Here is a 16580-nt window from a genome sequence, read left to right on the forward strand (position 1 = left end):
ACGAATCCTGTTTGGATGCTAGTATTTTTGAATATAACGCGATTGGAGACCAGTGGTGCTGTGGATACGGCCCTATCAGGCCTCAAAGATTGAATTGATGTATTTAAATGTACAATCAAAACTGAAATTGCCAGACGTGGAAAAGTAACGACGAAGTTTCATTTTCAGGCTGATTGTGGAAAACGAAAAATTGTCCTTGAAGTATACGCATATTTGTGAGACATCAGCTTCGTTTTTCAGTTTTGAGCTTTCGACAGTAAACTGCTCAAAGATAATCAATTATGGAGGCGTGTAAGTTACGATTTGTTAACGATAAGACATTTTTTTCCTTTTGATGTATTTTGCCCGATATTACACCATACCTTAGTTGATGTACAACCGAACATGATTTAATATACGTATTATCTTGACCCGTGTGTCATCATATCTCCACAAATCCTACATATTTGCAGGCAAGAAAATGATAAATAACGCATGAATTATAAGGAAAAATTTTATTTCAGAAATATTTGGTTGCAATATAAAAATGACAAACATCTGAAACAGCCTCTTTGATTAAATTCAACAGGCCTTGAGCAAATAATACAAACAATTTTACGTCATAAGTACATATAGCGAATAGAATAATTGAATTTCCATTTAGAATAAAAACATTTATATATCTGTATGCATATACCATAAGGATTCTGCGAAGCGAGTCTTTTGAGCTATTCATTGGCTCTGTGCGTTAAGTTGAGCGTTCTAGATTGCCCTACCATTGATACAGAACCCACTCTAATGAATGCGAATGGTGTATGTATACCAATTGTAAGTGCTGTATAAAACACATTATACTCAGTATGGAGTTTCACCTGAAATCTTACATACGAAACATTAGCTGTAGATATTGTATGCATAAACTTATGATCAACTAATAGGTAATGGGGTAAATCGTTCACGCCGCATAGTATTCATATGAATGGCGCCAAGATTTAAATACAATTGCGAGTCACTTGAACTTCCATGTTCAAAATTTCTTTCGTCATCCGATTCTTCTGACAAGTTCACCAAAACCTGTAAAAAAGTTTCAGAATTTGTTTCTAGAAAAATGATGTAGATGTTAGTGTCAACTGTATTATCTTCCAAGATCATACAAACTTATTTATACAAATAAACAGCTTGGTCTTACGGAGAGCTTGAAGCTTCGCGGTAGATAACCCCAGATAACACACCTACTGCCTAAAATATATTTCTAAGACACCCTACAATCCCATCCAGAAAGATGTGTTCCAGTTTCTCATAAGCGACAGCTCACAATAAGTGATGTCTGAACGATGTCGGAAAGATGATAAGTGCTACATTTCCTGACATTTTTTAGTTGTAAACAAATAGACATTTTGAAGAAATCCTTCATTATTTTGGGACGTCTCTGAGATGTCATTTGTATGATATTTTAACCTTTAGAGGGCTGGTATTTTCCCTTCGAAATTCAATACTTTTTAAAGGTATGATTTATGTATATGTATAAATAGTTAACACATCCAGTGCAGTTTTCGAGATACCGGCTGGCTTCAAAAGGAACCGTCCGGCCCTCTAAAGGTTAATAGCATGTTGCTATACAAGTGCACGAAGTATGTGATTCTTACATGAGTGTAGTTAATCGGCCGAGCGAAGCGAGAGTGACAAAAAACGAGTGCAAAGGTCACATGCACGCCTATCGTATTCTATGTTTTGTAGCACCTGTAACTGGAAGTTCAACCCCACGTACCCAAAAGGGCGGGCGAGGTGGCCGATTCCCCGACAATTGCCAAGCCGTTAGGCTGTCATAAAACTATTAGATGATGTCGAAAACTATTAGGTAATGTTCATTATCTAATGTTCATTGATGAATAAATATCAGCTAACCGTTTTCGAAGTACAGAGGAATCGAGCGCGTCGCGCGTACTTTGCGCGAGGTCGAACTTCTCATGCATGTGTTACAAAAAGACAATTATCTCTTGTTATAAGAATTTCCAAACACAGCTCGCTAGACTGTAATATTATGGCTTAGGTTTGTATGTATACCATAGCATTACGTGGTATCGATGTAGGCCAGGAAATTTGCGCAAAACGAAAATAGCTAATTCTCAATTGAAAGAAGTTACAGATGGAATCACATGAATTAATAAAAGTGACGTATACAGCGATGAAATATGACAGTGTGCGGAACACCGTTTAGTGTTCATTTATAATGAACTGTTCAACGGAAAAGATACTTCGCAATCACACTTGTTAATTTTCTCGTTCGTAGATCAGAATGAAACAAACTGAAAAATATTGTCTACGAATGACGTGCTCAGACCGCTTCGCTAGGTTTCTACGTGTGCATACTGCGATTTACTAGCCCTTTTCTAGATGAATATCTATTTGACGATGAGAAAGGTTATCAAAAAAGACCGGTCTTACAAGGAACGTATCCCAGGTCGATATCTCCGATTTGATTTCTTTTGTAATATGTTATAGTAGACTAAAAACTAAATGACACGTATTTTTTCTAGCAGCCATTAAGCTTTAAGGGACTGAAACCTCCCTCCAAAGTAAGGCATGCCAAAGGGTGACTCGCCAGTTTCACTCGCAACATAATACAGTAGGCACTAGATAAATGGCCATCCCCCACCTCAGCTCACCCATCTCCCACTGCGCTGGCTGTCACCCTCCACCGCGCACGGCTCGCGCTTTCGACGCCAGCAGTGGGAGCGATTAGCAACTAGCCGTTTCGGAGAATTTTCCTCTCCTTGGGCCCCGCGGCAGGGCTATATATCTAGCGTCCACTGCATAGAGAGATTTACCTAGAGTAGCTTCTTTGTTAGAAGTTTTTAAGACATCTTTCAGATACATACTTCATGTCTCAAAATAGTTTCACGGAGACAGCATTATAACGCTTTTCTGCTTCGCCTAAAAGAAATTTTCTTCAGGGGGGACTTCCGTGAAATTTTAATTATCGTTTGAAAATTGCCGTATTAGAAAATCCTTCCATCAATTTATCGATCATGGTAGTAAAGACTTCGAAAAAAATTTCAGCTTAAAAGACATAAAACAAGTACATAGTCTGGGTCAACGCTATAGTTTGTATGTCGTTCCTGTTCTCGCGCACAAAGCAGATAGGCCGAGGAAAAGGAGTTTGGTAGGGGGTTAGAGACGAGGAGGGCATTTAATCACCATTGGGGTAATAGAATGGTTCCCGACTCTTGTAAACATCTTTCCCTCTCTTCAATAAGTTGACATCCACCATTGACTTCGTCGGCAAAGACGGAATGACGAACACCCAAGTAAAGTCGATTGTGACCCCCTTATTTAAGCTTGGTGTGACTGGTATCATACGTTATATAGGTTATATGACTGGTATCATACGAATATTACGAGAAATATCACTTCATCCTACGTATGATGGATTTGATCTGACAAAGTTTTCGTAAAATCTGACATTTTCAGAAAATTAGTAGATTGTTCTTATGATTTTCATCCCAATGGTATTCGAAGAAATTCATTACACCTGTTATCGTTAAGCTTTACATTTTTTAGACCTACCAAAAGTGGACGTACATACGATTATTAAATAGCAGTTACCTGATCTAGTGAACTCTGAGTAAGCGTATAGTCCGCATCATTCAATTCACGTGCCAAATCTTTGACCTTTGCGAAGACTGTGCTCAGCTTCATGTCATGATTACGTGGTACCAAAAATCGAGCAGCGAGAGCCTGTCTGGAAGCAATACTAGTTCCTGGAAGGTGCGTGGCTATCGCTTTCAATAGATCTGTTAAACAAGTGGGGCTTTTGAACCGCAAGGACACGATGTAGCCTTCTCCATACCTATAAATTATAGATAAAATGATTCAATTGCATAATTTTATCAGGATCTATAAAAATCACAATTCGTACATCCGAATTAGAGCAGAGTCTCAGATTTCGTCAAGTTGTCTTTACTACAGATTTACGACAGATTTGCTTGATGTTTTCATGTCTTCATTGATCTAATGGTAACGATTAATACCTGATTCTTCAATAATAATAATAATTATAATCACAACAAAACACGCCATATCCTTTCGAGTACGTCCCGATAAGCAATTAGTTTGTGTGGGCGAGGGAGGAATGCGTTAGCAACTGTCATTATACGTCGGAAGTCATCCTAAAATGTTAAGGGGGCAAGAAAAATTGCAAAAAACCTTGCCCAAATTTAGTCGGACCGAATTCAAACCTCAGCTCGCTGATCCGGCATTTAAACTACATGACCAGTCTTACAATTTTTGTCTGTTACTACTCAGGTTCTCCTCGACGCGCCGGGCATTTGAACCCAAGTCACCCCGTTCTATTTAGTCTCACTCCATAGCGAGACGCTAATACAATCGGTAATATTAATACCATTCGAATTAGACAAATACAAATTATTTTTTTATCAAGGTACCACTCAGAATTGACTTAGGAAATCTGCTCGTCTTGAAACAGTTTTATCATAACCATAACTGTTATTACTGAGCCCATGAGAGCATACGTTATAAAAAAAATTTATTCGTGAATAACGAATCTTTTAATTAGGAAGCTCAATTCTTACTTGTGTTTAAGGTATTGCGGCGATCCAATACATTTTAGGCCTGCTTTGGCCAAAACGCCGACGCGGGTGCAAAGATCTTCACATTCAGCTACGCTATGAGACGTTATTAGCACACTACCTTGATTTTTGAGGATAGACTTCACTGCCCTAGCAACCAGGTATTTTGCTGCTGGATCCATGCCACTATAGTGAACGTGAAATAACCATTACAGAAAAGCAGTTAAAATAACTTTCATACATTTTGATAATAAAATTAGAGAGCTGAAATCAACAATAGTGGACAATGCTGAATGAAGAAGGATAGGAATATAAAAAAAAAACGGTTACCTAGTTGCCTCATCCATTAGAACGACTTGTGTCGGTGCCATAGTGCTAATGGCCGCACATAGTTTTCTCTTATTTCCACCACTAAGGTTCGCTACTCTTTGGTGAGCATATTTGATAAGATCGAAACGCTTCATAGAGAGTTCAACGGCCTGATAAAAATTAAGAGGCGGAGTTAATAGAAATTGATGCGAAATTCCACTTACCAAAGTTTCTTACAGCTTTAAGAACCATTTGACTCTTACCCTCGGAACATTTCTGAGGCCACAGATTTCACCATGGATAGTCAAAGATTGATGTGGCGTAAGGAAGGGGTCCAGAGCGTTGCTCTGAGGACAGTATCCCAAGTCTCCAGAGCACAGTGGACCAGACCCAACCTCTTTATCATTTATAACAACCTCACCAGCCGTAGGTATAATCTCTGTCGTCAACATCTTGAAGGTTGTACTTTTTCCAGCTCCGTTAACGCCAAAAAGACCGAAGCACTCTCCTGCCTGGATTCCAAAGCTGAGATCCTGGACGGCAACATTCTTTCCAGCAACACTTTTGTACTCCTTACGAAGATTAATTGTCTTCAATACGTCATTACAGAGACCTTTTTCGACTCTGATCCGCTCCCTGGCTACATCTTCGTCCTCTTCACTGTTTCGATACACGACTTTTTGCTTAAAAATATCTGGTAGCGTGCGACATTCAACAACCAAGTTAATCACGAAGAGAATCGCTCCTACCGCGAACAGATAAAGGCAGTGCGGACCTAGAAGTTCCCAGCTCAGTGGCGACTTGTAGGTATTCATGTGAAATCTTTCCAAAAGACTAGCAGTAATGTCGTTTTTTGACATTTGTACAAGACCATCTCCAAGAGCGTACTGGGGAAAAATTAGTAGTAGTTGATGAAGGAAGTTTCTAAAGTCTTCAGCGGTTTTAGTTTTTCCAAGAATGTCGATTATTAGAATCGTTGCCAGCGATGAGACTCCGATAAAAGTGTTCAGGCAGAAAAGAACCATGTTTGAGAGACTGGCATCATCGAAAATTTTTTCCGCCAAATGCGTGAATGGAATCACTGCCCACCTACAAAAATCATAACATGTACATTGATATAATCTATTTGAGAAACATTCAAACACTTCCATCTCCCCAATATTCTGTGAAACTTACGCGTAAAGAAACAAAATAACACAAACTGATGAAAGGTTATCTCTGGCTACGTAAGCAGGAAGTCCAAATATCTCGAAGACTATCACCGCTAGGAGAATTGATACTGCAAACACCTGTAACAAATTAAGTCTTCTATTTTACGTATTTCCAAATTTCCATTTGATGGTATTATGAATCAGTGATAAATTTTTCAACAGTATCTCAATATTTAAACAAATATCGAATAAACAACAGGTGAGTTGTGACTCTCTTTTGATACATTATTAATCAAGTTGACTTTTTTCAGGTACAATTTCAACAGGTGCCCAATTTCGCAGGCTCTGGTATAGTTTATAATCATGTATGGATGCGTCATAACAACTGCAACTCATTGGCAACTGCGTTGAATTCGGTATTAATTTTGAAATAATTGCGTCGATCCAATAATGATGCGATGACCCATATTGGCAAGGAGTTTGATTAGCGCCTATAACTAATACTTACCTTCAGTCAGTAAAGACCGTTATATTTTGTTTATGCTCCAAGATGAATGGCCAGTATCTTTGATTCAGAAAAACAAGTGTGAAAAATAATGGACAGAAGAAATGACGCAATGTAAATATATTTTTTCAGAGTTTCGGAAGAAAGTTGTCCTTGTCCTGTTAATATGTCAGAAAATACTTTCGCCGATGCGAACAAATAGATTTGAGCATTCCGAGGTCATTTTCCACAAGGACTACGGTCTCTTAAAAATGTATATCTCTCTAAGAACAAAGAACAAAATGATGTACCAGAATGTCCCAAATCAGCGCAGTGGTCCAATAAGTTAATGGTCGAACTCCGGCTAGGTAGAAAATTCGTTTTTCTTCAGAGAGTCTTTCCCGAACTAGTTCCTTTGCACCCTGAGCACCAACGAGGCTAAAAGCCACTAGCAATACAAGGGCCACACCGACATCAGCCACGTGTTGAAGTCTGCAAAACATTTTAACTTATTAAGAAAACTGGATCTATCATCAAGATTAATCATTTAGATCTACATATTCGTGGCAGTTATTTAGTGCTTTAATGACAAACGAAATCAACTCAAATTTATAGGAAAATATTACAATCTAAGCGTCGTTTGCTTCGCAGATTTGACTTTTTTTCAATTGTTTTTCCACTTTTCACAACAGAGGTTACGAAGAAATTTTATCATACCAAAATAAAAGGAGATAGAGTGTAGTACAGTGACGAGTTTTACGAAAACGAAAAAATTATTTCCAATGCAAAATAACGGCCACTCTAAATGTATACTCTCAGTTCATCAATACGAAAAATCTTTCACTTCGGGTACTCAATATTGTGTACAACCCCCTATTTTTTTGATAGTGGCCTTTGACTATACGCTATTGTTCTTCAAAATATATACGCTGCATCTTACTCACAAGCTGGTACGGTTAAGTTGATCTCTGGATAACTTGATCGGATGATTTATTGTGGTCAGATGACCTGACGCTCCATTTGCTTTAAAGATTGCCTCGTTGAGAGCGTTGATGTAAGCCGGCAATGAATGGTGTCCCTTATTGTTGTACCAAACCACGAATAGCCCTGTCTTATTCTCCGGCTCCATGTGCGATAAGGACCATCCGCCATACCTGAAGGAAATCAACATCAGAAATATTATTGATTGCCTGAAATTTTGAGAATAGATGAAAGTACATTATGAAACATTTCAATGACGTTGGCCCTTTTTGGATTCATATTTTCGAAAATTTCGAAATAATTTATATTAATAGCTATGAGAACAATTTCTATGATATGCACGTAGCAATAGGTATGCCTGAATCAAGCATAATGTGACTGGTTCACTGCAGCTTTTGCGCTTGAAATGAAATTTGAATATAGTACCAGTTGCACTTAAAGAATTATAGCTAATTCAGGAATAAATACACATTTTGCCGGTCGTATATTTTCGAATAAATCATTATGATTAGTTCATAAAACTTATATCATTATAATCAGAATGTGATTCACAGTTCATGTAATTTTTTTCATAAAATTATCTGATCCTTACAAAGGCAGGCTATAACTGTAGGGAAATTAGTGTTACGCTTGATGTACGGATGCTGTTTGAGAGATGTATCAAGATAAATCTCAGACTTAAGAGGTTGTCCATAAACTACATAGCTCTACTTTGGAAATTTTGGAACCCCCTTCCCCCGTGTCGTCTATCACGGATATTTTCCAGATCCCCCTTCCCCCCTCCCTCGTAGAAAGGCACATGGTTTAAAAAAAATTACACATTTAAAAATTTATAAACATATGGATTTTTAAAAATTTTCAACATGCCAAGACATCTAAAAGATCAAATAACGAAACTAGCTACGCATGCAAATCATTAATAACAAGAAAAGAATTATTTTCAGCTTTTTCGCGATAGCGAAGCTGAGTTTGAAGTGTATCTATATTTGTAGATTAGTTCTTGACACTTCGCTGCGTTTTATTTCTTAAATTTTTCACACTCTGTTATTAATACATCTCCTTAACTTTTCTATAATATTGACAGCATTTGACGAAATAAGACGTTTCGTTTCTATTGAGGCTATAAATAAATGTCCCATCTGCATCCCAGCATTTCTTTCGTTGTTACAACGTAATGCGTGAAGTCAAACGTGTTTCCTTTTTCCTACTCGTATCTTCAACTTATATTACGAAAAAACTCTTACGATGACATCAAAGACGATTTCATCAGCTACACATTGACTACGATTATGAACGTACGTAAGCAACTCTTCAGTAATATCTGTAACACTTGAATTATCAGAGCCTAAAAATTCTATAAAGTATTTTCTTACCTTCTCTCAATATATTGCTGCTGCGTTGATACGATCCAGTCAAGTGTTGGACGACCCGGAAAAGTCTCGATTAAACCTTCATATGGAGGTGGAAGTCCGTAACAAACTTGATCACCGTCGAGGCATTTGCAGGTTTGCTTGTCCTGTTGTAAGTGTTATTAAGATTGATAGGTAGTTTTATAAGAGATGAGTTGAAGCTTGGAACGCATGCTGTTACATTTTAAATTGAATATTATACATCCAAAATTATTTCTGTTCGTATGTATGTATGTATGTATACATATATCTAACATAAATAAAAATATTCATACATTCGGTGAAGTTTGCCAAGCTCCTGCATAGTCGTCCCCAAAACGGTTGTGCAGTTGCAGCGAAATACTTCCATGGAATTTATCGCTGGTATTATCAATGCTGAAATTTCGGTTTCATAAAAGTATATGTACAATAGATGGGCGATCATGCGATCAGGGCGGGCTCAAAGTATTTTGCAAACCTGTAAAAACGTAATGGATGAGCGTTGTATAGTTCAGGGGTCAAAGATAGAGGTGGTTGATTGTCGGAAGGCGGTCGGATCAAAGAAAAGCCCATTGCGACTGCGACGAATAAGGTTGGCAAAACTAGTGCCGCAAGAAGTGCACACCAATCACGTGAAAAATGCCACCATCTCTTTTTCAACAGAGCTTTACCTTGTCGTATCACGGATTGCGGCATCTTGGGTTCATGATCAATCAAGTCAACGTCGTCAGGAGGATTAGCAAGTCCTGCAGCAGTCAAACAATAAAGTTTTAGTGTACTTTTTCGTAAAAAACCACCAACAGACTAGAATTTTGTACTTCCGAGTAAGTTGAAAACGTAGCCCGAGTCTTATTTTTCTGGAAGGAACTATCCACTAGATATCGGCCGCTAAATGTTGAAACAAATTACGAACGTAATCCTGTAATGAATATCTACTCTTGTACGGTTCTAATATATTGTAGTCTACCACTACAGATCTAACGGCGTGCAGGAATCAAGTCTCCAACATCTCAAGTGATACGACCTTAGTTCAACAAGGCAATTCAAGTATATCATGGAAATTTGAAAATAGCAATTTCGTAGTAGCTACTTTCACGTTCAACATGTGTTCTGAGAAGATATAAGAGTAGAATTCATTTGGAAAGTATACTATTTACTACAATCACTTAAAATTCAAAGTTCAAAGTTGATCAATGATTCTCTTACCAATGCTGCTAATACTATTCAAGCTTTCCAAACTTGTGGGCTTTGGGTACATCTGCCCGCTGTCCGCATGGGTGCACATATCCAGAAAAATTCTTTCAAGTGTATCACACTCTACATTAAAGTGAGAGAACCCCGCTATGTGTTGATTATCTTCAAGAATTTTCATAACTTCCACCATACTGACAAATATTCACATATTGTATCAGCAAACGAGGGTACGTAATAACTCTGTTATTGGATAGGTTGTACGATATTCATGTTACTTACTCATTTGCGATTCCGTTTGCTCTTTGGAAGGGTATAATTATATTTACTTCTGAATTACTCACACCTTTGAGCAATGTATTGGGAACTACTTCTTCTAGAACGGTCATCAAGGTTTCCAAATGTTCTGATACCATTTGCGAATCATCTCTTCTCTCCTTTATAGTTCTAGTCCTAGAGTCTTGCAACGGAAAACATACGGTAATTTTATAACCATGTCCATAACTCGATTTCAATGACAACGGTGATCCACTGCAGAGAATTTTTCCTTTGTGCATTATGACTACGGTATCGCTCAGCATGTCAGCTTCGTCCATGTGATGAGTAGACAGCAAAACGGTTCTTCCAATACGGTGTTTGTCGATTAAACGCCAGATTCTCCGACGAGCTGCTGGATCCACTCCAGCACCGGGTTCATCAAGAATAACCAATGTCGGTGAACCGAGAAACGCTAAACAAACACATAGGCGACGCTGTGTGCCTCCGGAAAGTCTGTAAACGAGCTCGTCCTCTTGCCCATTCAATTCCATCGAAGTCAACATCCTATCAAGATACAGATAGATAAGTCAATCGAAACAATATACGCTAAGTATTTTGAAGCGGTTCCACATAATATACGCACGTATCAATGTCTCTATCCATATCATATCCAACTTCATTATTCTTTAATCTTGCGTAAAATATCATGTGCTCACGAGCAGTAAGACATCCAATAAGAACATTGTTCTGGGGACAAACTCCTATGTTAGGTTTATTAGAGCTGCTATTGGGCAGCCAGATCTGTCCACTGGTTGGTGCTTCCATGCCAGTGAGCATTTTACTAAAAATTCAAAGCGCATAAATATGTTATTTAAGCTTCATAGCCTAACAGATATTCAATAATTCTAAGCAGACCCACATCACAGTAGTTTTCCCAGCGCCATTTCTTCCGAGAAGAGTCGTTACTTCTCCCTCCATTAATTTTATGGAAAAATCGTCCACTGCAACACATTCTCCACTTTCCGTTTGGTAAACCTTTCGCACCTCATCGAAACGAACTCCGGTTTGCTTCTCGTCGTTTTCATGTAAGCTGCTGGTGTCACCTCCGACATCTGCCATGTCACGATAAAAAAGTACAAATTATGGATGAACAAGAATTGTAATTAAAGTACTTGTGATGCATTTTCATGCATGGATTACACATTCTTTTTAATACAAACTTCATAGCGTAAATGTAGAAAGTTAGCCAGATTATGTTAGTATGTAAGCAAAATTGACCTCGACGACATCGTGACGGTACAGTAAAGGTATAAACATGAAACATTTAAAATAAAAATTTCTGAATATGTATGAATTGTATGAGACGTAAATTAGTAGACATATAATGAATCATGGTAAAAGCGTGAAGCTGCAGTCACGAAAAATGAAAATTTCTTTCTTTCTGACGAATCACCGTAATCAATGTGACACAAAACTCAAGTGAAATGAAGGTGAGAAGCCATGCAGCGTGCCGCGTGCATTACAGAAGGATACCTTCATGTGTGCTTGCGGATAGTTCAACAGCATCGTTAGTGAAATACACCTGGTTCTCGAAGGCGAGGTAGCTGGGTCGCCCATAGAACGAACGGGTGTCAGCCCACCATAAGCTAATGGATCTCAATCCATAAAACCCTCTACCTGAAATATTCGATATTGGTTCATTCGAAATATCTGCCTTCTGAAGCATTAAAATAGCAGACATGATTGAAGTGACTGATATATATTACACTCAATGTGAGTTCCTTCTTTGCTATCGTACTAACAGGTTGAAATTATCGAAGACCAGTCCTCATTCGCATCTCCCAAAATAGCGCTTTTGGTAATTTTTTGCTTGTTTTAACGCTCAGCTGTGAACTAGGCGACCGAACAGCAGCGTAATGTGGGGTGCTGTGTTGCAAGATTTTATTGTTAGTTGGACGCTTGTTAAATATCACGACAAGGCAATAAGGCGGCAATTGAATTGTCGGTTTATATCGAACAGTCTTGAATGAACGAGTGAAAATATTTGATATTGATGGTGACAAGTGTTTGCGGCTACTTTCCAGATATTCGTAAAATTTAGGTACGTGGAAGAAGTCGTGATGATTTTCAATTAAATTTGTTTTCCGAATTTGTGATTAGAACCTCGTTAATACACGAACAAGGCCACAGACGTACCTCAGATAGTTGTAAACGATTTATATGCAAAAGAAACCAAATATGTATTTTATGCAATAGAATACATATTTTATTCCTTCATTTGCTTTTGAAATCTGTATATAATTTCCAAAATCTACAAAAAAAAAAAAACGCATTTTTTGAATAACCCCAAACCATTTTTTCTCGAATCAAGTCAACCAAATTTAATGGAATATTACCTTGTTAAGTTAAACTCACGTGAATTATTGAATCACAAAAATAGAAGATAGTGCACAAATATTTTAACTGTACAAATAATTTGAAATAATTTCTCATATGATAATATTAAAAACGCTCGTTTTGCTATCCCCTTTTTAATTACAAGGCTAACTATCCAACTCGTTATGCCATTCACCAAAAGACCAACCACATGAGAAAGCATGTCATAATCGTCCATAGACCAAGGGTGATTATTCAAAACAATAGAATATAGGTAGATTACATGTATGATATATTTACAGAAATAGAAAATCCAATATTGGATACTTTCGAGTATGAGTGCATGGGACGTAAGCTCCTGATACTTGACTAAATATACATTATATATTATACACTTATAGGCATCCCTGATTTTTGTTTGCAGCATACAATGCTCAAAATCATGCGCGTTGTACTCCCAGTGTAATTGGCGAGAGTAGGTCTTTTATAGGGCATATTTCAATTTAAGTGGTCTTAGGTATGGCCAGAAGTCGGCGCAACTATTGAGTAAGTAAATAATTAAGAACGAGATAGCGAAGTTTCATTGCTGATGAGACCGTCTTCCATAAGCTGTAACCATTTCTGATCAAACAGGCCTTGCAAATATTATACTGCCATAAAATTTGGGCAGTATCCTAGAGCCACCTACAATTATAGCATATTAATACGTGATCACTAATACTGGCTCGGCTGACTACACTTATCATAACAATAGGCATATTCTGCCCTTTTTATTTTATGTGTCAGAAAGAGACGGAGACTCAATTATTATCGATCCAATAATCAAGATTCGTGGCTGCAAAGTCCATGCTACGAATATCCACCCGAAATCCAAAATTTAATAAGGTATTTGAGGCTTCCGCGGTTGGAATCTGATTAAGACTTGGCTTCCGGGATGGGACTACTATTAAGAACGGTTTTTTGCCAAGGTTTTGTGAACATTGAAGTTCACTTCTTCAGGTCGAGGGGCAACATGATACTAGTTGCTCTCTTGGGGAGGTGTCGCTACATATATCGACTGGATCCATCAAGGTGTGACGTTGCCGTTCGGGTGAAGTTGACTGGATGTTTCCGTAACTGGTGGCTCTTTTTCTTTGGCTGTCACGTGCACTTTCAAGAGACTCGCACCTCAAAGCGAAGTCTTTCCCCCCTTGGCATTTCGTTTGAGGTAACGAATTTTCCTCCGGGATATGACTTCTTTCTCTCTTTTGACCATTCTCGCTGCTCGCTATCGAATGGCTGCGTCTGTGATAATATGACGAACCTCTTAGTGCTTCACTTGGTGAGCAGGATCTCCTTTGTCAGATGACTGTTTGCTTAGCGTACTGACACTAACTGTTCTGAATGCTCGTCTTCAAAGTGGAACTTCCTTTTTTTCTCTTTACCTTTCTTCTGAGGCGTCATAGTTTTCTTGAAATTCATTTTTTTCTTCACGTTGGACGTGGGACGCAGGTACTTGCGATATGGACCACATAGAGAAATGTAATAGTAATTGTAGAACGCACATTTTACAATTTTGTAGTAAAATACTGTGTCAAGAGCTCACCGCCACTAACAGTGTTATATTTTCTGTAGATGACGAGACGGTGAAATAAAATCTGACTTTCCAAGCAGGTTTTAGAAAAAATGTTCGGACACGCGGATTTCAACTATAAACAACTTATTAACATTGAAATCATATCATTTCACAGTCTATTGTTCACTGCATATAAAGTAGAATAATATGACTACTTCGCCATTGACAACCATATGGTATTTCCCGTTGAAATTAAATGCTTTTAATCTTGCATTTCTAGATTATTGGACGTGTTTAATTCAGATTCAACTTGATTTGTATCACTTGTACTTCTTGAACCTTTATTGTATACGTTTTCTGGTAATTGAGATCTGGTTTGTTGCTGTTTACTATATTTTGTAGATGCATAATTATTGCGGACACGAAAATGCAGTTCTTCGTATTATATTTTACCGTTTTCGTGTTTCCCGTAGTAATAAGATGCATCATAATTTCACCGTGCGAAAATATTCGTGCAATTGGGGTAGATGGTGGCAGACAAGTATTGTACTTTAACGGGTTTGAATTACAGAAAACTGCATTTTGTATGACTCTTGCTGGATTCCGTTACAGTCGAGGCTGTTGAAAGTGTATTGCAAGCACTGCAATAACAGTTTATTTGCAGATTATTATTGAAAACGCTCTCATCTCTGTGGAATAAGGCTACGTGTAGATATGATTGGTCTTTATGTCCACAAAAATGGTCTAGATATTTGTCAAATCACTACTTCATGATAGCAAAAGAATTTGTTGGTTGCAAAACATAAATTCTTTTTGTGGAAAAAATTAAATGAGGATGTAGCATTTATAAACCTATTTATTACCACACAATTTTGAAAAAAGTGCTATATTATCTAAGACGGAGCGTTTTATAAATGGATAAATGTATAAATTCATCCATTTCAAATGAAAAATAGAAAATAAATATTCAAGTCTATTTGAGATTTGAAATTCGAAATGGCATTTTGCTCTTTATATTCCTATTTTAAATAAAACCATTTCAAATATTACGCACCGTTGTCGAATGAGAACTAATACATGTCACTATGCGATAGAAGACTCCCGCGGTTTAATTTTTTTAGATAAGAAAACAAAAAAAAATATCGCAATTTATTGTCAGTGTAAACTAAGACTCCCACCTGAATTCGTGTATTTGGTGACAAGGTAGCCAATCAACGCATACAAACAACCGTCAAAGGCGATTGTCAGCAATACTAACCCCAGAGACATAGAATCTCCAGGGCTCGTTTCTTTCCAGACAGCATCCCAAGTTAAACCAATACCCTGCACTTCCAATCTAACCGCAAAAAGACATCCGTAACAGAAACTCGTGGACATGCTCAAACACTGAAAAATTCAAAATGTTAATAAGTACGGCACAGATTGCATCCTTATTTTGTGTCTCTTCGAAATAGTGAACATACCAATAGTAATTTGAGAGTAAGTTTCACACTAGCCTCCATGGCAATCACGATAATGTAAGGCATGTACGTAAGCAAGAACATTACTACTGTAGTAACAGCTGCCAAACTGGCTGAGCTGAACATTGTTGAGATCATGTAACTGTAACAAGTAAAAGTATCCGTTTTATCTACAATACACTTATGTATGTAAATATCTATACATATATTCATAATCAGTTCTGTTTATGTTCACAGCATTATTACTATGGAATGACTTTGATGCAGTAACTCACCAGAAAGTTACAGATGCGAAGACATAATCAAGGAGTAGAAATAGTACCAAAACAGGATCGGAATGTGGTAAAATTTTACCGGTAATTAATATTATATGAATGCATATCGCTACTATGCTAAGTTCAATCATCGATGTTATGAACCATGCAAAGGTATTACGCCACGGCTTCAAACCCATTACGCTCATGACCTGAAAATAATAAAAAAATATTTTACACATAATGATAATAATAATAATTATTAAAATTAAACCAGCTACATCCTTTCGGGTACATCCCCATAAGCGATTAGCTTGTGCGGGATGAGGAAGAGATGGGTTAGTGACCACCATTATGCATCTGCAGCAGTCTGAATATATTCAACAAAAGCCTTCATTCGTACAGGGGACAAGTAGTTGGAGTATTTTTTCTGCTTATTATTCTTTTGAGAAAATTACCATCGCGTTTTGTGACTCTCGCTCCCATACGATGTGCCTTACAGCTGCCCCTACGCACACCATCAATGCAAAGAAGAAACAAACCTGGAGTCCTTGAGATTCGTACAACGATGATTGGAACCTAATGGTTTAGTGAAAACCGTTATA

General features: G+C 37.6%; 1 protein-coding gene across 3 annotated transcripts in view; it reads right to left on the reverse strand.

Moving 5' to 3' along the window:
* Positions 1–479: 479 nt before the first annotated feature.
* The window catches only part of ldd (lipid droplet defective), a 58786-nt gene continuing 42685 nt past the window's right edge, over positions 480–16580 (reverse strand). Inside the window, exons 31-51 of one of the 3 annotated variants that reach the window (XR_006884281.2) lie at positions 16434–16554; positions 15997–16187; positions 15725–15863; positions 15440–15647; positions 11864–12007; positions 11250–11442; positions 10974–11171; positions 10355–10894; positions 10088–10266; positions 9360–9627; positions 9178–9277; positions 8867–9009; positions 7457–7666; positions 6824–7004; positions 6054–6166; positions 5141–5966; positions 4899–5047; positions 4572–4754; positions 3586–3829; positions 3178–3327; positions 913–1053 (exon numbers count right to left, since the gene is read on the reverse strand). Coding sequence is in view for 2 of the 3 variants with exons in the window: in XM_046635215.2 (XP_046491171.1) it covers positions 907–1053; positions 3586–3829; positions 4572–4754; positions 4899–5047; positions 5141–5966; positions 6054–6166; positions 6824–7004; positions 7457–7666; positions 8867–9009; positions 9178–9277; positions 9360–9627; positions 10088–10266; positions 10355–10894; positions 10974–11171; positions 11250–11442; positions 11864–12007; positions 15440–15647; positions 15725–15863; positions 15997–16187; positions 16434–16554 (4477 nt within the window). In the remaining variant the exon portion in view is untranslated. Of the gene's footprint in view, positions 1054–3177; positions 3328–3585; positions 3830–4571; positions 4755–4898; positions 5048–5140; positions 5967–6053; positions 6167–6823; positions 7005–7456; positions 7667–8866; positions 9010–9177; positions 9278–9359; positions 9628–10087; positions 10267–10354; positions 10895–10973; positions 11172–11249; positions 11443–11863; positions 12008–15439; positions 15648–15724; positions 15864–15996; positions 16188–16433; positions 16555–16580 lie in introns of all 3 variants that reach the window. The other 2 variants (XM_046635215.2, XM_046635228.2) reach the window with 2 other exon arrangements.

Source organism: Neodiprion pinetum, chromosome 1 (genome assembly GCF_021155775.2).
Source record: "Neodiprion pinetum isolate iyNeoPine1 chromosome 1, iyNeoPine1.2, whole genome shotgun sequence".
NCBI lineage: Eukaryota > Metazoa > Arthropoda > Insecta > Hymenoptera > Diprionidae > Neodiprion > Neodiprion pinetum.